The sequence below is a fragment of the Anguilla anguilla genome, chromosome 1, assembly GCF_013347855.1.
Source record: "Anguilla anguilla isolate fAngAng1 chromosome 1, fAngAng1.pri, whole genome shotgun sequence".
Classification (NCBI taxonomy): domain Eukaryota; kingdom Metazoa; phylum Chordata; class Actinopteri; order Anguilliformes; family Anguillidae; genus Anguilla; species Anguilla anguilla.
Window position 1 is genome coordinate 61,566,987 of NC_049201.1, and position 20,343 is coordinate 61,587,329.

The following is a 20,343-nucleotide window of genomic DNA, read 5'->3' on the forward strand; positions in this document are numbered from 1 at the left end:
AATTAGAACACAATCTGAATTCTGCTGAAAGAAGTGAAGGGGAGAGTTGAGAGCAGAAGCACACATTCACTCATCGATTCTTCAACACTCGAGTCCTACTTATTCCCTCAGCTCTCACCTTCGACCCTGACACAGCCATGTCCAGCTCAGTACTGATGGCCACACAGGTGACCTCCTGGTCATGTCCGCAGAGAACCTGCACTGGCCGAGGGGAGAGGCCACTGCAGAAGCCACCCTAAAAGAGAGAGAGAGCGTGTTTAACGCGTTCCAACCACTAACATCCCACCTTTCCTACTCCATGGTTGTAGATATTTAAAATGTACAACATTTCATCTATTAAAATAAAAACTCAGATAATCCCAGTTTAGAATGCTTGCGTAACGCCCAGTAGGCGAGGAGCCTACCTGCTGTAAGACCTGCCACACAATGCAGGTAGTGTCCCGGGAGCCAGAGATGAGGTAGATACCGCACAGATCCAGAGCCAGGCAGGTGACCACATCTACAGCCAGAGAGCGCAGGGCCATTACGGTCACATGGTCTCATTACGCTCACACGGTCTCATTACGCTCACACGGTCTCATTACGCTCACACGGTCTCATTACGGTCACACGGTCTCATTACACTCACACAGTCTCATTACGCTCACACAGTCTCATTACAGTCACACGGTCTCATTACAGTCACACGGTCTCATTACGCTCACACGGTCTCATTACAGTCACACGGTCTCATTACAGTCACACAGTCTCATTACGGTCACACGGTCTCATTACGCTCACACGGTCTCATTACGCTCACACGGTCTCATTACGCTCACACGGTCTCATTGCGCTCACACGGTCTCATTGCGCTCACACGGTCTCATTACGGTCACACGGTCTCATTACGCTCACACGGTCTCATTGTGCTCACACGGTCTCATTGCGCTCACACGGTTTCATTACGGTCACACGGTCTCATTACGCTCACACAGTCTCATTACGCTCACACGGTCTCATTACAGTCACAGGGTCTCATTACAGTCACACCGTCTCATTACAGTCACACGGTCTCATTACAGTCACACAGTCTCATTACAGTCACACGGTCTCATTACGCTCACACAGTCTCATTACAGTCACACGGTCTCATTACAGTCACACAGTCTCATTACAGTCACACGGTCTCATTACAGTCACACAGTCTCATTACAGTCACACGGTCTCATTACGCTCACACAGTCTCATTACAGTCACACGGTCTCATTACAGTCACACAGTCTCATTACGCTCACACGGTCTCATTACAGTCACACCGTCTCATTACAGTCACACGGTCTGCTCAGCACATGGCCCTGCACACACCCTAAAGCCTCTTCAGACTGATTTATATTTGTCAAGCGCTTCACAGGAAGAGAGACGCCTGGGATTTCAACCCATGAGTCAAGTGATGTCCACATGCTACCCACATGGTAAGCGCTTCTCTGTCTGATAGCCCTTCTGTTTTATTGCCACTTAAAACTGCAGCCATAAAAGTCATTCTAAAGCAGTCAAAGAGGCCAGCGTCAAGACATTTGGAACTATAAGTAATATAATACGGCAAAGAAAGAGATCGATGAGGCTGAGTGCCAGCAGTATGATGAACCCTGGCTCTCTGTGCGCATGGTGTGTGTCTGTGTGTATGGCTGTGTGATTACATGTATGTGTACGTGTGTCAGAGTGAATGCAGATATGTTTGCCTGTGTATATGCATGTGCATACAAGCAAAGCATGTTTGTGTGTTTGGCGTTTTACTTTTGTGCGTGTGTGTGCGGCTGTGCGCATGTGTGTTTATATGCAAGTGTACGTGAGCGTATGCAGGGCTAAGCGCCAGCTCCCAGGCTCCAGGTGGGTGTGTGTGTGTGTGTGTGTATGTCAGTGTGTGTAGTGCTAGGCTCCCAGGCTCCAGGTGGGTGTGTGTGTGTGTGTGTGTGTATGTCAGTGTGTGTAGTGCTAGGCTCCCAGGCTCCAGTTGTGTGTGATGTGTGTATGTGTGTGTGTGTGTGTGTGTGTGTGTGTGTGTGTGTGTGATGTGTGTGTGTGTGTGTGTGCGTGTGTGTGTGTGTGTGTGTGTGATGTGTGTGTGTGTGTGTGATGCGTGTGTGTGTGATGTGTGTGTGTATGTGTGAGTGTGTGTATATGCAGGGCTAAGCTCCCAGGCTCACCTATGTGGCGGCAGATCCTGCCCACCAGTTTGCCCTTGCCCAGCACAGTGACCCGCAGGCTGCAGTCCCAGTGCCCCCCGCTGAAGAGCAGCCGTCCGTCATTGGACACCACCAGCACCCGCGGCCCCAGGGCCACCCCAGGGGAGAAGGGCCCGCTCACGAACCGCTGTGTTCTGGAGGGGGGGGGGGTACTTTAATACACACTAAACACACCAAATGACACTCAAGTGCTATAATGCACAATTACACTGAATTCCACCGAATAAAAATTAGCAAAAAATAAGATACGGAATTACTCAGTAACAACTCACAACCCTGAGAATACAAAATTACTTTTATGTAGAGAATGCAGAGAACACAGGACAGGTTAAACCATTCGTTCAGAGAACTAACCCAACCATCCATCCATTCATGCATTCATGCATGAATGGATGCAATAACAAGTGGAGAATTGAGAGGAAGAGGCAGAAGACGAGTCGTGCTGGTGAATGCGGCCAGCCCAGATGATGTGAGGAACGGGGCTGGAGAACAGGCCTTACTTCGGGTTGGACACGGTGGGGTCCTTGGTGAAGCTGTAGTAGTTGGCGATTTTCTTATTGTGGGGCAGCCAGCTGTGGGTTCCCAGCAGTCCTGTGGCGCTTACAGTCACCTGTGAAGCGAAGGAAAGTAAGCAGCCGATCCAGAAGCCCCAACAGAGACTACACTAGCCCTGCTCCACCCCAGCTCCCAGACCCTGCCTGGTGCACAGGGGCTCAGTGTGTGGTGCTCTCAATGTGTCACTATGCTGGGGTAATCTGGGGCCTCACCAGCACATCTGAGCCCGGGATGATGAAGGAGTGGGTCTGGCTCCTGGGGACCACGGCCTGGACCAGGGGCACCCCGTCACTCACCACCTGGGGGAAGCACACAGAGGGAACGGTGCCGTTAAGTGACATTCAGTCAGGCGCAGAGTTATGGCCGTCATTAAGAAACTTCATTTGTAACTAAGTGCCACTCCTGGACCTGACAGCTGTTGTACACGTAGGACCATAAGCAGAATTGCTGTAGCAAACACTGAGCTGTACAGAGGGATGAATGATCATATTGGCTCCTGAGGTTGGTAGCTGGAGTCCTTTGGCGGGTCCCTCACCTCCATGAAGGCCTTGAGTTTGCCGAGCTGCTCAAACAGGTTGGGCGGCAGGGTGTCCATGCGGGCCAGGCGGCGAGCTGCGCTCTCGGCCGACATGCGGGGCGGGTGTGGCTCCTGCAGGGTGCGGGGAGGGGCCGGGAGAGGGGGGCGTGGTCAGTCACGCTAACACTCAGAAGCACGCAGACAGTGACACAGTAACAGGCTGAAAACTCAAGCTGAGACTCAAACTCAAGCTGGGGGGGGGAAAAAACTGCATTTCCCAGGAGTCCTAAATTCAGCTCGAACCTTGAGCAGCTGGCAGGGCGTCTGGCCGAAGTTGCTGATGATGCCCTCCAGGGCTTTGCGCTCCGTCTCATTGGCGATGGCATCCAGGTCCACTGCACCTGGAGGTGGGGCAGCACTGGGAGTTACGCACTAATATAATTTGGCATTCAAAATTCATTCAATATTCATTTAGATCAATGTATTAAACATTCACCTGCATATATACTATGTAAGTGATCAAACTTAAGTAGCATTAATCTATGTCAAACTGAATAAATGCAGGGAATGGAAAGCCATAAATCTCCAAGGGACTGTGGTTATGTGTTACTGAAATAGGGTTATACACATTTTAAAACAAAGCTTGCCATTTTCTTCTAAGTCACACAAAGAGTTACCTCCAGGTTTCATTGTGAGGAGCACTTCATGAATAACAGTGAGAGTCATACAGTAGGTCTCACTTCCCACTGTGGTAAAACTGGCACATGCTAATTCTGGGTTATCTGCAGTAATCTGCCAATCTTTGTTTAGTTTCTCCGCTTCCTTTGACACCTGGAACTTCCCGGGAGAATAAAGGCTTCAGGGTCCCCAGCAAGCGTGAGTTCTGCTGCTTTACAGCCTCCCTTAAAGCCCTTCCAAGCCCCTTCTTTCCCAGGCAGACTGAGACACAGAGGGGTTCAGCAGCAGAGCTACATGGCTCAAACCTGGTACATGGCACAAGGAAGTGGAGGCATATAAATCTACTTCAGGAAGGTTTGGAAAAGTACAGTCCTGTCAAGTCAGAGTCAGTTTCCAATCAATGATTTACACCTGGAGAACCAGAAGAGGTGACTTCCTGTCTGAATAAGCAGGGGCAGAACGGGACTGCGGCTCACGCTCGGCCTGCTGTACGTCAGGGGACGGGAGGAGGGGGCCTTACCCTCATAGGTGCAGTAGTAGAACACGTTGAGCGCCTCCACAGCCTCAGGGCCTCGCTGCTTATAACCGAAAATCAGATCGATCCACTGGTGCAGGTGGGAGGAGACATGCTCACTTTCCTGCAAACCAACACAGTACACAACTCCGCATCATAAACTCATGCAATACCCACACACTCACACACACAGACACACACACACACAAAACATACAAAGCTCCCAAACCACCAGGTCAGTTTGATGGCACCAAATGTCCCATTATGTGTCCATACCATAAAGGAATAGAGTTGCTCAATTAATGCTTAATTGATTACTTTAAATACTTTAATCCACTGATGAGAGAACAGTCATACAAAACTGGTTGATCACAAAGACAGTACAAAATCACATCTCTGCAGAGGGTAAGCAATGTGGGAACATCACTGGCCATAATGGAACGTGGTTTACATTGTGATTTAAACCAGGCAAAGATACCTACTCGGTGTTAAAAACATTGCGGTAGACACACACAGGTGAGTGTGGGCTTTAGGGCCTGCTTACCAGAGCTTTCCTGTGCTTCCTGATGAAGTCGTCACGAGACTCCGCCCACAGGGGCAACACAACATCTGTTACAGGCTCCTGGGACATCTGCAGACTTCCCAGGTCGAACCCTGGGCCGTTAAGGGAGATAATAACCAACAGCTCTTTCATCTTTCACAATGGTCACATACGTCCGCTTTTTTTTCAGAAGCTGAATTGTGGTTGTTCGTATTTTGTATAATGGTTTGGAGTCCGTTCTTTTCTGTAGTTGAAAATTATTCTTATTGTTTATTTATTTGGCATTCATACTAGACTACCGCACAAGGCCATCACGGCAAGATGAACACTGTAGAGCAAATATAAGAAAAAAGGTTTAGAAAATAAACTTTGTCTTTTATTTCACAAATCCATACAATGCAGTGAATTACTAAAACAGGGCACGAAGGTAATACCCTCCATCCTGCCAAAAACACAAACCTTGATGATAACCTTCCTAAGTGCTACTGCGATGTGGTCTGAGCTTCAAAGCACAGACATGCAGTGCAGTACATGCTCATTTGGGTGAGCATTCCAGAAAGCTCACCGTTCATGTTCTCCAGGAATTCTGGGAAGTAGAAAAACTCTGGGATCAGCTCCTTCACGTCAGCCGGACTTTCCATCCGCGCCTGCCAAGCCGCGGCCACAGAGTGGAACTGCCGATCCGCGCAGTCAAACCTGGGCAGGGAGAAGCCAGGCCGTGGGTACAGACCAACAGTCAGCAACATCTCAGCATCTTTACGTCATCCGCTCTCTGTCACACCAGCAAACGCAGTGAAGTGGTAATGAGTGTGAACCTACAGTAAAACCTGACAGCTGGCAAGATGACCCTTGTGATGAGGCGCTCCAGCAATGTTCTGCATAACGGTCAGCTAGCGTCACATAAAGCAAACAGGGCTGGCTATGAACACCTATTAAAGCACCGCTGAGCTCCACACAGCCCAGAGCGGCGCAGAGTGAAGCCCAGAAGCTGGAGCGCATGGCTCACTGCGTGCGCAGCTGTGGGGGGTCTGCGCAGACGTCCCGTACCTGCCGCTCTGCAGCTGGATGTGCAGCGAGGTGAAGGGCTCGGAGCGGATCATGTAGTGCATGACTCCCGCGGCGTTGGAGTAGTGTGTGCCGTAGTGGAACTTGTCGATGGTGCCCGTGGGATCCTCAAAGCTCTCGTACCTGCGGGGACAAGACCATTCGTGTTGCCGCCTTGCATGTTGTTCAAATCGCAGCCCTCGACAGAACTTGTGTAAATAAAACACTGTGCAGTTTTTAGTTTGCATAAATGTGTAATGCTCTTCAGTAAAATGTGTAACGTTTCATTATCTCAGTAAAATGTGCAGCATACAACATGTAATGTTTAGAAAAAACCTGAAATGTAAAATGTGCAATGTTTAGGTATCTCTGTAAAACTGTCCACTGCGCTCTTCCCACTCCGCCACTCTGTCCAGCGCTAAGAACACGGCGCAGCGGGTCCTCCACTCACTTCTCTCGGACGCTCTGGGCGAAGCGGGAGTTGACCACTCCGATGGGCTTGGACAGGTCCCTGAACACAGCAGGATCATCCAGGTCCAGAGTGGGCGAGGTGTAGTCGCACAGCACCCAGGGGAACTGGACATGAGCATCGCAATGCTTCATTAAAACTGAGCACAGACAGACAAAGCTATCCCCATGCTGCTCAGCAGCTTACATTTCTCCCATTCGTTTGTACTGCTGAATTAAGGGAAATGTTTCAGGAAAATGCCCTGCTAAGTGTTACACAGACAGAACCACAGTAAGAAATGGAATACACGACCTTCTGCTGAAGCCAAGTCTCTTAATAGCTACATCATACTGCCACCCTGTGTCCACACATACCTCTATGGAGGCCTACTGGTAAATGCCTTTAGTTACGGCCACTATAGGCAGTACATACAGATTCATTGTGCATGAAAACTGGATTTACTCCACACAGATATTTGTATTCAACAATTTATCAACTTTTGTTGTTGTTTTGAGATATTTTGTATTTTCTTGAATTTTGCATTACGCTATCAGCTCGCACAGAGCTTGCTTATTTACAATGACTAATGTTATGCTCCGGATACATGCTGTGCAGACTCCCACAGGAAGACAGACAGACAGACAGACACGCAGACGGACGGGGAGGCACGGTCCTCACCACAGGGTACTGGGACAGGTCATTGTAGGTGCGTCCTGCAATGGTGTTGAGCTGCATCAGGTACTCAAAATTAGAGATCTCTCTGTACACCCATTTCTGAGAAGAGAAAGAAAGGATATTACACGCCTGTCAATTCAGATTAAATGAGCCAATGGAATTATGAACATTTATCATCATGACAAACAGAACTGTCTGCAATGAGTGGGACTATAATATAGACGGTATTTGCTTAGCAAGCACCCCACAAAGCAAATCATATTTTGCACGACCATTTGTACAGTTAGATACACAACAAAGGATTTCAAGTTCAGCACCTCAGTCAGCAGCATAGCCTAACAAACCTGTGGTCTCTGAGCCATGCGCCAGGTCCTTAAGCACTAGGCCACACAGAGTAAAGAGAGTTTCAGCAGTACCTGGGTGAGGCCAGAGGCCTTCAGCAGCTCCTGGGGGGACCGGGAGCCGAAGTAGAAGAGGTTGGGGGGCCGCAGCCCCAGGATCCGAGAGTACACTTTGTTCCGGACCTGGGGGAAGGCAGGGTGGGGGGGGGGGGGGTAGGAGAAGAGGTGCACAAAGGACATGGCATGAGGGCAGAGACACAGGGCAGATGAGGGCAGATGAGGGCAGAGACACAGGGCAGATGAGGGCAGATGAGGGCAGAGACACAGGCAGGTTTCTAAAACAGAACATGTACTGGCTAGTTTAAACAAACCAAGAGTATTTAGCAGATTGGATTCAAATTCAAAACCAAAAAAGGATGTACTTTTGAAAACATAAGCCATGACTAAGCCTGAGGGAGTGAGAGCTTAGGCTTATCTGTGTGATGTGAAAAGGACTGATTCACAAGTGCAGCCCCCGGACAGGGGGTTAGTCAGGAATTCATCTTTAAAGACCCGGCTGGGAACTGAAGCCCCGCGTGCATGTGGCAGAGGGAGCATGCTGCAGCTGACGGCTGTGCTGCTGGTCCAGGCTGGGCTCTGATAAAGGGCCAAAGGCCGTGTCTCAGGCTCCACCCTGCCCTGCGGCTCTCTCACCTTCTTCCTGAAGTTGATGAAGTAATGGGCCTGGTCGATGAAGAACAGCTCCAGGGCTGACCTGCGCAGGTTGTAGCGTCTCAGGTGAACCTCTCTGAGCTGAGAGAGGGGTCGTTTGAAATCAAATCCAATTCCTGAGAAACAGTGAATGCAGTTCAGAATTTTCCAGGCACCGGATGGACTTGAAAGGTGATGGACAAAAACGTACAAACTACAGCAGAAACAAAGTCACTTCTCAGATAGCCTGTATATCTTGGAAGTATTCAACACAAATGCGTAAGTACGCGAGCAAAACACTTGGCCTTCTCCAAGTGAAAGGGGTTGGATGAAAGGAGGAGCAGAATGGTCTCTTCTGCCTCACCTTCCTCTGTCTCCTCTTTCTCGTTGCTGCCGTCATAGAAGTAGAGGTGGTGAGTGGTGACCTCCAGACGACCCGGAACCACTGCCACGATGGTAATGAGCTCGCAGTCCTCTGACAGGACCAGCTTCTCTTTCTGACTCTCCTCCTCCCCTTCCACCCTGAGACAGAAAGAGGGCACTTCTCAAAATGGATGCATCAACCTCACATTTTTAAAAACAGTTCCACCCTTTTTCCTTTTCTCTAGAGTTTGGCATCACTAATGGTGACCCTTGGGTCACTGCTGTGCCCCACGGACCAGCAGCAGAAGCAGCTTCACGCCTCTAGTGTACTCCCCTGTGAGCCAGTGATTATATTACACTACACAGGCCACACAGTACAAGAGCAGACCAAATACTGCAGAAAGCAGTAGTGCATATGTAGTAGCCTATAGGGTTGGGTACTGAACCCCGGTTTCCATACAACTGGTAGCTACTGTACCAAATCACAATGCAGATTTTGATGCCTCGTTTCAGTGCCACTTTAAAACACAAGGCCTGAACTGCTGATATAAAATAACCACTGTTATACATTGCCCTTGGCACTCCGGAAGCATCACACAACCATGCCCCTGCCACACGCCTTCACAACCTAACGTTACACTCACTCTGTGGACAGAGTTACAGCAGGTACCGTTAGCAAGTTAGCTAATGTCAAACTCGGTCAAAATGCCAAAAGCAAAGTGGTCTAAATTGTGCCAATTGAGGCAACGTTTAGGCACCAGTACTGTATTAAAAGTATTGTTTTAGCACTGGTATCGGCAAAATCTAAACGATACCCATCCCTAGTAGCCTATGAGCATCTGATGCTTTGTTGATGAGGCCACAGTGAGCTCCCGCTCGAGCAGCTACAGAAACTGCAGAACTCAGCCTGCACTGTGTAGTATGCACTTTACTGAACGAGTCACTCAGGAGCTCCCGTACACCTCACACACATTTGTGTTCTTCGGTTTCACTCACTGTTTGTCCAAGAACATGATGTCCTCATCGCCGAGCTGGTCATCCTCCATGTCGCTCACCTTGGCTTCCTTGGCGACGGCCAAGGGGAGGGCTTCAGTGGGGCTGTGGGGGCCATCGGCTCCTGTGCAGACGATAACGGTCGACATGACGCCCTCTGACCATGCTCACCATTCTCTCATACGCTCTCTTAGGCAGCCATGGTGTTCCCCTAGTTCTGTGGTTGGTCTTTGACTAATGACTGCAGAAGGACTGCATTGACTTTGAAATTCTCATTCACAGTGCAGTGGCACACACAGACACCCATACTGTAAGCACACACACACACACATACGCACACACACTGCCTCCATGTGCATAAGTGTAGTGTGTTTTTGAGGAGCCATACCCATGTTGTCCCTCAGTGCGCTGGCCTCAATGTGAGGGTCGTAACTGTAATTGGGTACAAGTTTGAGCCGCATCTTGGAGTAAGTCTCTGCACTGGACAGCTTCCACTTCACTTCAGGCGGTATCCTGAGGGAACAAACAGACACAGAGGATCTAAGGTTCATAGTACCAGTGCAGTGATGCAAATGGAAAACTACACATACTCTGAAAATCACATAGTCCTAAGGATGTTCAGTAAGATATCAGATCCAAACCAACATTTTACAGGGTTCCAGAACTTTTTACAGAAAATTAAATTTAATACTCCAGTTAGACAAACATTTAAAATTAATGACTGTATAGCCAGAGAGAATGACCAAATAGGCTATTTAAAAATACAAGAAATGAAGTAAACCGATAATAAAAATGTTTTAAAGTGGAATGACTTCATCAAGTGGTCAAATAAAATAAATACAGAAGCAGAAGCAGTGAAAATGATAAGTAACTGAGCAGAAAGTCAGACAGAGAGACAGACAGTCAGACAGAAAGTTAGACAGACAGACAGACAGACCTGTGTGCCCAGGCCCCTCTCTCACTGCTCAGCAGTCTGTGCAGGGACTTCCAGTGGCGCGACACCACCCCCTGCTGGCTGCTGCTCTGCTTCAGCACACTGTGGTAACGGCTGTTCTCACTGCGCACTCGCTTCAGGTAGGGATCCATTACCATCTCCTAATTACACAGAGGAAATGAGAGAAACAGCCGGCAAGTAGGGCCTTCTCAGTGATTTAGGCTTTCATACTGAACCCCAACCACACAGCAGTGTCTGGTCAGCGGCCAAAATTCTAATTGCCCACAGTGTTTTTTGGCTTTGGCTCGAATGAATAGCTGACGATTGATTAATTAGGGAATTCAATTCATCTGAATGTTTATGCTTCCCTTGCACACCAGATTTAGCCCATTTGAGCATGAGAGAGAGCGAGCTGGGGCCGCACCTGGAACTTGGCCTTGCACTCGACCCGGTCTTTGTCCCGGCGCTGGGCTGTGCTCATTAGGTCATCGAAACAGGAGTTCCAGAAGTTGGACATGAGGTCATGACTCTTCCCAAACGTGTCCAGCTCAAACTGGTGCATAGTGGGCTCGACCTACAAAACATATTCAAGTGATTCCATCAGATACTGAACAGCAGTGTCGGCAGAAATATCACATAAACACACACTCACACCTCTTCTGTTCCTGAGCCAACATTAAGTACCATCCAAAACTTAATGCACTGCACTATGCATGGTGTGTTTGGTCTGTCCTGACTATCTAAGCAAAACAGATTTATGGATAGAAACTGTTAAATGCACTGACATGACAAATCGTGTCCAGACCCAGGGTACACAATTTCTGTCCAGCTCAGAGGCTGCTTTTCTGCACAGGGAGTGACTGTGGATGGATCACTTTTTCCACATGGCATTTGCAAACTCATTTGTCTTGACTGTGGGAGGCACTGAGAGCTTTTCAGCAGATGCTTGGATTGTAATAGCAAAAATAGGTTGTACCATGCACCTTCTTACAAGGCTATTTTTGGTACCTACCGCTAAGAGAAATTAATTTCTGAGGTTTCCAAGAATTATTTAATCTGTAACAGGGAAAGTGTTTGGTCGGATATGCCGAGCACGTGCAGAGTTGAAGGAATTTATCATTAGGATGATTTACGCACAGGCTTGGCACTGGACATGCAACAAAATACTTTCCATGGGTCAAGTTCTCTTACTGTATAACCCCTCAGTGTCCTTCAAGAACACCGGCATAAAACAAGCAACTGACAGTCTGAGTCCTATTTAAGAAGCATGCATTCCACAGACTACAGCCTGACGGGCAGTCAGAGATTCTGACAATTCTGAGAATAAAAATAGTACAGATCTGACCTAGAGAGGCAGCTACTGCGTCACAGAGCACAGAGCTTCAGTAAAGGGCAGTACACTGTAAGAGTGTGATTTTAACTGAAGGCACAGAATTATGGTCACGCTTGGTCCAATATGGTCCAATAAGAACTAGCAAGACAGGCGTGTGCCTGCAGAATAATTTCATTGAAAATAAGATGTAATATCACAAAGATACAGCATGCTCGATGTATGTGGAAAGCATGTTGTACATTCAAAATGAGAATGTAGGGCAGGGTTACTGCTAATTGTCTGCAATTGTTTTAAAACATCAAGAAATAAAGAATAATTTACCAATAAAAGCATTGAAAGACACAATTTGATTTGAAACATGGACCTCAGAAGAAAAGAATATCTAAAATAGATATAGTCATACTAATGGGTGAAATCTCTCTCAGTCCGGCCCTGGGGGATCACTGTGCTGGTTTTTTATCTCCATCAGGGCTCAGCTCTGATTAGGCCAAGCTTTCAAATGAATGCTGGATTTGACTTCACTAGACAATTATCTGCTACAAAGTCACTGAATAAAACACATTGGAGGGATGTTTGTGATAGTAATAAGATTGATGCCGAGGTACATCTTACCTTATTTGAATATCAGTTACACTAGCATTTAGGGCAAAAGTCACAGCTGATTAAACCCAATAACCGAACTGTCTGCAAATATAAATAAATGAATGAATGAAGAATATAAGCATTTTTTTAAATCAGGTGCTTTGGATATAATCGGCATTGATATTATAGGTAAAAAAAGAGGTCAAATTTTCACCAACACAAACACCCCTCGAACTGCGCAATTCTTTCACAAGACCAGGGGAATTCACATCAAATCCAGGTCAGCTGTCAATTACGTCCCAGACGGACACTGATTGGCTGAGGCCAGCTGCAAGCCCCGCCCACAGAAAGTACAGCAGCAGTGCGGGCGGAGGAGACACTGACATGCAGCCTGTAGAAGTCCTGCCACTCCTGCGTCCTGCAGTAGCCCTGCAGGTCCTGGGCGAAGGTGGCGCTGCCGTTGGTGCGGGGCAGGCTGGGCAGCAGGCTCTGCAGGGTGCCCAGGTCAGCGTGCTGGTCCAGCAGCGTGCGCACGATGGGCACCAGCTGGTAGAACACCTCCGAGTTGGCCAGCGTGACCGCGCCGTCCTTGCCCGGCCACAGGGGGGCGCCGAGCCGGCCCAGCAGGAAGCAGACCTCGTCCCAGCCCAGGCACAGGACGGTCTGCAGCAGACTGTGCAGCTTCACACAGGCCATCACGCAGACCTGCACAGAGACAAGCGGCTCAGGGAGAGGGAGGAGAGGACTGCACAGCTTCACACCCGCAAAGGAGAGGGGACACGTCCATACACTGAGACTCAAACACTGCAACCACCAGTCAGACAGGGAGAAACCTCATTACAGCGCACATCACTCACAACGCACATGCATTTACCCCTCTCAAACAACAGCTATTACATGAGTAGCAACAGCTAATTAGAACAGCTCTAGAACCCTTAAGAGAGGAGAAAATAATTGGAGAGTCCCAGGGAAGCAGAGTCGAGCTGTGCCCTCCCTATGCCCTCCCTGTGCTCTCCCTGTGCTCTGTGCGGTTCAGTCAGGCACACACCTGTGAGTGCTGCTTCTGGATGTACCCGGTGATGATGCGCAGGCCCACCTGAGCCATCTCTCTCAGCTCAGGGACATTAGAGGTGCCAGGGCTGCTGTTCCATGCCTGCAGTTTGTCCAAGAGGTTTACCACCCCCTCAAAGATCTGAAACACACCAGCACATTATAGCATATTATCAGCCCCTCAAAGACCTGAAACACACCAGCACATTATCACCCTAAAATTATCTGAAACACACCAGCACATTATCACCCTAAAATTATCTGAAACACACCAGCACATTATCACCCTAAAATTATCTGAAACACACCAGCACATTATCACCCTAAAATTATCTGAAACACACCAGCACATTATAGCACATTATCAGCCCCTCAAAGACCTGAAACACACCAGCACATTATAGCACATTATCAGCCCCTCAAAGACCTGAAACACACCAGCACATTATAGCACATTATCAGCCCCTCAAAGATCTGAAACACACCAGCACATTATAGCACATTATCAGCCCCTCAAAGATCTGAAACACACCAGCACATTATAGCACATTATCAGCCCCTCAAAGATCTGAAACACACCAGCACATTATAGCACATTATCAGCCCCTCAAAGATCTGAAACACACCAGCACATTATAGCACATTATCAACCCCTCAAAGATCTGAAACACACCAGCACATTATAGCACATTATCAACCCCTCAAAGATCTGAAACACACCAGCACATTATAGCACATTATCAGCCCCTCAAAGACCTGAAACACACCAGCACATTATAGCACATTATCAGCCCCTCAAAGACCTGAAACACACCAGCACATTATAGCACATTATCAGCCCCTCAAAGATCTGAAACACACCAGCACATTATAGCACATTATCAGCCCCTCAAAGATCTGAAACACACCAGCACATTATAGCACATTATCAGCCCCTCAAAGATCTGAAACACACCAGCACATTATAGCACATTATCAACCCCTCAAAGATCTGAAACACACCAGCTCATTATAGCACATTATCACCCTAAAATTATCTGAAACACACCAGCACATTATAGCACATTATCACCCTAAAATTATCTGAAACACACCAGCACATTATCACCTTAACATTATCTGAAACACACCAGCACATTATCACCCCAAATTTATCTGAAACACACCAGCACATTATCACCCCAAATTTATCTGAAACACACCAGCACATTATCACCCCAAATTTATCTGAAACACACCAGCACATTATCACCCCAAATTTATCTGAAACACACCAGCACATTAACACCCTCTGAACTCCTTCATCTCTCTCCAGAAATCAAGAACAAGCCAGCACATTTTATGCCCCCACAGACATGGACCAAACCGAAGTGGCCGGCACCCAGAGCAACAGGGGGCACGGCGGTGAGCGTCCCTCTCACCTTCTCGCTCCACAGGGCCTGGTTGTCCGTGCCCTCCGCAAACAGGAAGTCCTGCAGCAGGCGCAGGAGGCGCACCAGGCTGGGGCAGTGCGACTGCACGGCCCCCTGGGAGTCCCGCAGGTCGGACAGCGAGGACTCCAGCATCATCTCCAGCAGGCTGCGCGGGGGAGACAAACGGCTTGGGCGACATCGCTACCTCACAGAAACACATCTGCACATTGAGACTGGAGGCTCCTGCAGCGGGCTTTCGCTGGAGTTCACAGATACGCATCATACATATTTAGGTAGCCTATATTTTTGGATTTTCTTTGCGAGTACTTTTCTCATTCAGGATTTTTATCGAACTGGTAAACAAGCGATTCAAAATACTATTTAATTGAATATTTTAAAAAATATATTTTTATTATGAATTAATAGGAATTGTTGGGGTTATTTTCATCATAGATTTTGTATTCTTATCTTCTGGAGTAAGAGGAGCAATCTGGGGACAGAGTGGTGGTTGGAGCCACTCTGACAGACCACTAATGAGTACATGTGAAATAAAGCATGTACTCAGAGGGATCGTTTGCAGATGGAAACACATCTACGGTTTAAAATCTGAGGGCAGACCGGGGGGCGGCGGCCTTCCTGACCTGCGTTTGATGTCGTCCGGCGGGCGGACCAGCTGGCAGGAGGAGCCCAGCTTGGTGAGCACAGAGAAGACCTGCCCCCGCTCCCGCCACACGGCGTCCTCGCTGCCCTCCGCGCCGCTCCACATCACCGAGAACACAATGTTGGTCAGCACGTTACACAGCTCCTCCTCCGGGGCCTGCTGGGGGCGGAGCCACAGACGCATCACAACACAGACAGACCGATAAGAGCGCCAGCCCGCTCACACTTCTACAGCGGAGATGCAAAGCAATGTGCACAGACTGTAAGACAAATGGAACTTAATGGGCAGGTCATGCCTATCTTGCAGTAAGTGCAAGCTACTTCCTGTTTGGGGCCATTTAATATGGCAAGTAGGCAAAGTTACCTTGGGCCAAAATGGACAGATTGGTTGATTCGCCTATACCTGGGGGTTGGACGTGTTGGAGATGTTGTCTCCAGGGGGCGGGTCTGTGCCGTAGCTGGTGTCACTCAGCACATTGGACAGGCTGGAGCTCTTTCTGGTGCGAATCCCAGGGAAGGGGCGCATGGAATCCAGAGGGGAGGGCGTGTCCGACTGGCTGCCAGTGTGGTTGCCGGGAGCGGACCCCGGTTGGCCCATCCCACTGACGTCCAGCTCAAAGGGGGAGAGGGGGTAGTACATTCCCTCATCCTCACGGGGGGTCATGGGGATGTCCACTGCGTTGGACAGAGATGACGAGTGGCTTCCCTGCTCTGTTGAATCAATGGACTTAAAGTCCTCCTCTTCCTCTTCCTGTGAGGAGTAGGGCTGGAAGATCTCCCTGTACCCCTCCTCCAGCAGAATGCTGTCCTGTCTCTTGAGCGGGGGCCGCGACGGAGGCAGATCCAGGGAGTTGAGAGGGCTGAATTCTGATTGGCTGTTGGCGTGGGACCTGTAGGACTCCTTCACATACAGCTTGGTCAAGATGTCCTGCCAGCCAGGCTGTCGGGCCAGCTGCTTCACATTGTCCCCTCCAAAGTGGATCAGGTGGAAGAGCTGCGCCAGAGAGAGAGAGAGAGATTGACTGAGTGAGTGAGTGAGAGACACAGGGAGAGACAGAGAGTGAGTGAGACAGAGAGAGACAGAGAGTGAGTGAGAAAGCGAGAGAGGGAGAGAGAGAGAGAGAGAGAGAGAAGGAGTGAGAGAGCGAGAGAAATACAGAGATGGAGAAAGACAGAGACAGAGAGAAAGATGGAGAGGAGAAATAAAGAAGGAAAGAAAGATAGAGAGAGAAAGATGGAGCGAGAGAGTGGAAGAGAGACAGACAGCAGGGGGAGGGAGAAGCAGCATGGATGGACAGTCTCTCTGAAAGGCAGGAAAAGGCCGTTTTCGTGCGACAGCGTCTGTCTTCAGTGCGAGGCAGTCTGCCTGCGCAGCGGCTCACCTTGCGGCAGATGTCCAGACGCACAGCCAGCTCTGCGCGGTGGGACAGGTACGCCACAGCCAGCAGGTCCCGCGAATTCAGGATCGGCTCTGAGAGGGGGAGAGGAGCAGGGAACGGCCCTTCAGAGACTCCAGCACAACACGCGCCGCTATGCTACACCGCCCTTCACCTCTCACAGTCACCCCGTCTCCCGTCCTGTCCTCCTCCCCCTCCAGGATTACCTGTTGCGAGGATCTGCTCAAAGAGGCTGCGTATGGTAGTCGAGGTGGCGGGGATGTCTCCTAGGAAACACACCAGCCCCAGGTAGCCGGAGTCCCTCAGCTTGACGCGCTGTTTGCTCTTCTCCGACACGCCCTCGCTCTTCAGCACCTTGTAAAGGATCTGAGGCATGAAGGACCGGGAGAAAGTCATCATAACACGTCTTTCTCAAGTCAGGAGAAAAACTCCTGCTGGTCTCAGGAAAATGACAAGCACGCAAGACGGCATGACAAAGCCAAGACCCGCAAATGACAAACCAAAAGAGGATTCAAGTAAATATTGAATAAAACTGGGCCAAGCAGTAAGCCCTTGAGGACAACAAACACAAAGAATAATCACTGTGAGAAGGATTATATCAGAATGTGAAGGAAGATAAAGGAGCAGTTCACCCAAAAATAAAATAAAGCTGCATTTCCACTTATCCAGGGTGCTATTTCTCCATCCAGATAGTTTTGCTAAGATTTGTCTAAGACAAGTTTTCTAGATATCTTCTGCAGCTGACCCCGATACAATGGACCACACAATGAGACAAGGTTTTTTTCAAAGCGCCAAAAATGTACATTAAAAAAACTCAACAGCAAACATCTCTATAAATACAATACCATGGTTACTCACAAACAGCTACAGACTTTATTGCGCACAGTTTAATCAAAAACTACTTTCCACCGAAATATGCCAACCGTGTATATCTGTAAATGTCAACCAATGCACGCCAGGATTCTGGAGCTCAGTGTCAACAACGATAAAGTGACGCAAAACAAGGTTTTGGAGCCACAAAAGTCTTGTCCCTCTGAGGTCCGCTTTATCAGGGCGAGCTGCAGCAGATACCAAGATCATCTCGTCAAATCTCCACAAAAATATTCAGAAGGAAAAACAGCACCCCAAGTCGGGTAAGTGTAAATGTAGCTTCGTTTTATTTTTGGGTGAACTGCCCCTTTAACTGTAGAGGGCCATGTTGGGTAAGAGTCGAGCCAAGCGGGGGCCTGGGTGTGGCCTGACCGCGGGCAGACACAGGGGAGTGCAGGGGGTGGCAGTGGAGTTCAGGTCCAGCGGGCCAGTGAGACGCAGGGGGCCTGGGTCGGGACTCACCCGGAACACCCACTCCCGGACCTCGTCCCCGTAGTTGCTTTTGAAGAGCAGGCAGTAGAGCTGCTCCACGCCCCAGTCCAGCAGCACCGTGACCACCTGCTCCCGAGGAGGACTGCTGCGCAGGAGACTGTGCAAGATTTCCAGCGCCTTCAGCACCTGGGACGGACCACCGGGAGCCAGGGAGGGGGGGGACAGGGGGGGACAGGGCGTCTCTTTAGATTTAAATGCAGACCTGCAAACTCATAAGGGGTGAAAAAGGTGACAAAGATTCAAACCCCCTAGGGGGTCCGGGGGCATTCTTCCCCCGGGAAGAAAATTTTTTATATATCAGCTTTAAAATGTGGATTTACAGTAGATTTTAGCATGTATTGCATCCACTATACAATAAAGTTGATCAAACAAAACAAATACACAATATGCACAACAACTGACAAAACAAATGGAAAATACAGCTTATGTTATATTTTGGTAGAGGGAGAGAGAGAAAGAGAGAGAGTTTTTATAGTGGCAATATGGTGTGGCAAGGTGTTCTATTACACACATTATTTAACTGACTAGTGCTGACAGTTTAACTTAAGGCACAGTGGTGGCTGCTGAGCTGAAAATCAGGGAGGCAGAAAACTTCCCCTGATTATTAGTCTTGACTTTCAATCATTTTCCTTGATTAACAAGTCTGCCCACGATCTGAATAATTCAACTGTAGATAAACACAGTTTCCTTCGACACGCCATGCTATAAAGATCAAATAAATTCAAAATAAATTATAAACTCACAAATGCCATCTAACCTGTGCTCGTTCGAATGACAAAATCTGCGTATTCCAGATCTTTGCCATGAACATTTTCGGCAGTGTGTACGTTTATCCGGTTTTTAATATGCTAATGTCGATTGAAATGTGAACAATTTTGCGACACAAATATAATCTTTTTCTCGTCTAAACTAATTGAGGAGAACTGTCCCTATCATATTTAGTAATATGTCATTTCTAATCAAGCACAATAATTAACAACAAGTTGACACCAATATTAACGTTAATCAGTTTAAGGGATTTTCTGTCTGCTCATTTTTCAGCTCTAGCAGGTTTTGAGGACTGCCCCGCTATTGCGATCCAGCCAAAAATAGCACTTTGCTGTAAGCGGTGGGTACAGACAATTTGACAATTAGGATGTTGGCTCTTCTCCATTGCTCTTAATGGTCTACAAGAATACAAATAATTCGAAATCCGCGCCTGCAAATCCATTATTAAAATACTTGGTCACCGCCGATGACGTTAATTTCTACTTGTTTAACGTGACTTTCGAAAGGTTAGCTAGTGTTGTCGTAAAATTTAGTGTTAACACATGTATTAGGCTACTACGGTTGCGGATCAGGCACTCTTCATGGTAAGAATAAATTTTAGGACAGCGCTACCAATATTGCTTGTGTCGCAAGTGCTGCAACGGAAACGGATAGATTTAGCCACGAGCCACATCTGTCCTAAATGTAAACAAGTTAGGCAGTCTTCACGGCCGGGGAATGACAGCATCACCCAGCGAGTGAACACCACAAACGGCGGTGGTGCAACAGTTATTGGCTCATTACTAGTAACTGATTGTGGCGAAAACCTTTTGTGGCGAACCTCCCCCCCCCATTTCAAAAACTCATCGGATCTACACAAATCACACAAATGACCTATTTTGGATTCAAAACGGCGAATTTCGCCGAAAAGCGACTAGTTTGCAGGTATGTAAATGGCTTTTAGTGCACCAACAAATATCTGCTGAAAAGTTTTGACATCTGTATGTAATTGTCCCTTCAAACCTGGCAATGGAAGTTGGAAATGGGCTGTCCCGAGTTGCAGTAAGAGCTAATAGGAAGTACGGTAAGGCACCTGTCGCTCTTCCCCCACAGTGATGGTGTAGGCCAGTAAACTCTGCAGCTCCTCAGGCGACAGGGGCTTCAGCAGGAAGTCCTTGAGCAGCAAGAAGAGAGAGGTCTGCACTGTCTGCAGTTCTTCTGAGAGAGGACTGCCGTCTTTCTCCACACTGAAACACACGCAATCCGGCATGCACGCACACACGTA

General features: G+C 48.4%; 1 protein-coding gene across 4 annotated transcripts in view; it reads right to left on the reverse strand.

The window, feature by feature from the left end:
* The window catches only part of nbeal2 (neurobeachin-like 2), a 78,620-nt gene that overhangs the window by 6,880 nt on the left and 51,397 nt on the right, over positions 1 to 20,343 (reverse strand). For 3 of the 4 annotated variants that reach the window (XM_035413488.1, XM_035413469.1, XM_035413480.1), the window contains 29 exons: positions 20,152 to 20,305; positions 18,282 to 18,437; positions 17,156 to 17,315; positions 16,935 to 17,023; positions 15,956 to 16,546; positions 15,534 to 15,712; positions 14,902 to 15,058; positions 13,479 to 13,622; positions 12,815 to 13,135; positions 10,940 to 11,089; positions 10,519 to 10,676; positions 9,970 to 10,094; positions 9,585 to 9,705; positions 8,590 to 8,747; positions 8,229 to 8,362; positions 7,611 to 7,718; positions 7,198 to 7,293; positions 6,523 to 6,647; positions 6,075 to 6,215; positions 5,593 to 5,723; positions 5,031 to 5,140; positions 4,493 to 4,610; positions 3,598 to 3,695; positions 3,313 to 3,426; positions 2,990 to 3,076; positions 2,723 to 2,832; positions 2,184 to 2,356; positions 405 to 499; positions 119 to 235 (listed from right to left, as the gene is read on the reverse strand). In XM_035413488.1, the coding sequence (XP_035269379.1) occupies positions 119 to 235; positions 405 to 499; positions 2,184 to 2,356; positions 2,723 to 2,832; positions 2,990 to 3,076; positions 3,313 to 3,426; positions 3,598 to 3,695; positions 4,493 to 4,610; positions 5,031 to 5,140; positions 5,593 to 5,723; positions 6,075 to 6,215; positions 6,523 to 6,647; positions 7,198 to 7,293; positions 7,611 to 7,718; positions 8,229 to 8,362; positions 8,590 to 8,747; positions 9,585 to 9,705; positions 9,970 to 10,094; positions 10,519 to 10,676; positions 10,940 to 11,089; positions 12,815 to 13,135; positions 13,479 to 13,622; positions 14,902 to 15,058; positions 15,534 to 15,712; positions 15,956 to 16,546; positions 16,935 to 17,023; positions 17,156 to 17,315; positions 18,282 to 18,437; positions 20,152 to 20,305 (4,420 nt within the window). The remainder of the gene's footprint in view (positions 1 to 118; positions 236 to 404; positions 500 to 2,183; positions 2,357 to 2,722; positions 2,833 to 2,989; positions 3,077 to 3,312; positions 3,427 to 3,597; positions 3,696 to 4,492; positions 4,611 to 5,030; positions 5,141 to 5,592; positions 5,724 to 6,074; positions 6,216 to 6,522; positions 6,648 to 7,197; positions 7,294 to 7,610; positions 7,719 to 8,228; positions 8,363 to 8,589; positions 8,748 to 9,584; positions 9,706 to 9,969; positions 10,095 to 10,518; positions 10,677 to 10,939; positions 11,090 to 12,814; positions 13,136 to 13,478; positions 13,623 to 14,901; positions 15,059 to 15,533; positions 15,713 to 15,955; positions 16,547 to 16,934; positions 17,024 to 17,155; positions 17,316 to 18,281; positions 18,438 to 20,151; positions 20,306 to 20,343) is intronic. The other variant, XM_035413475.1, reaches the window with a different exon arrangement.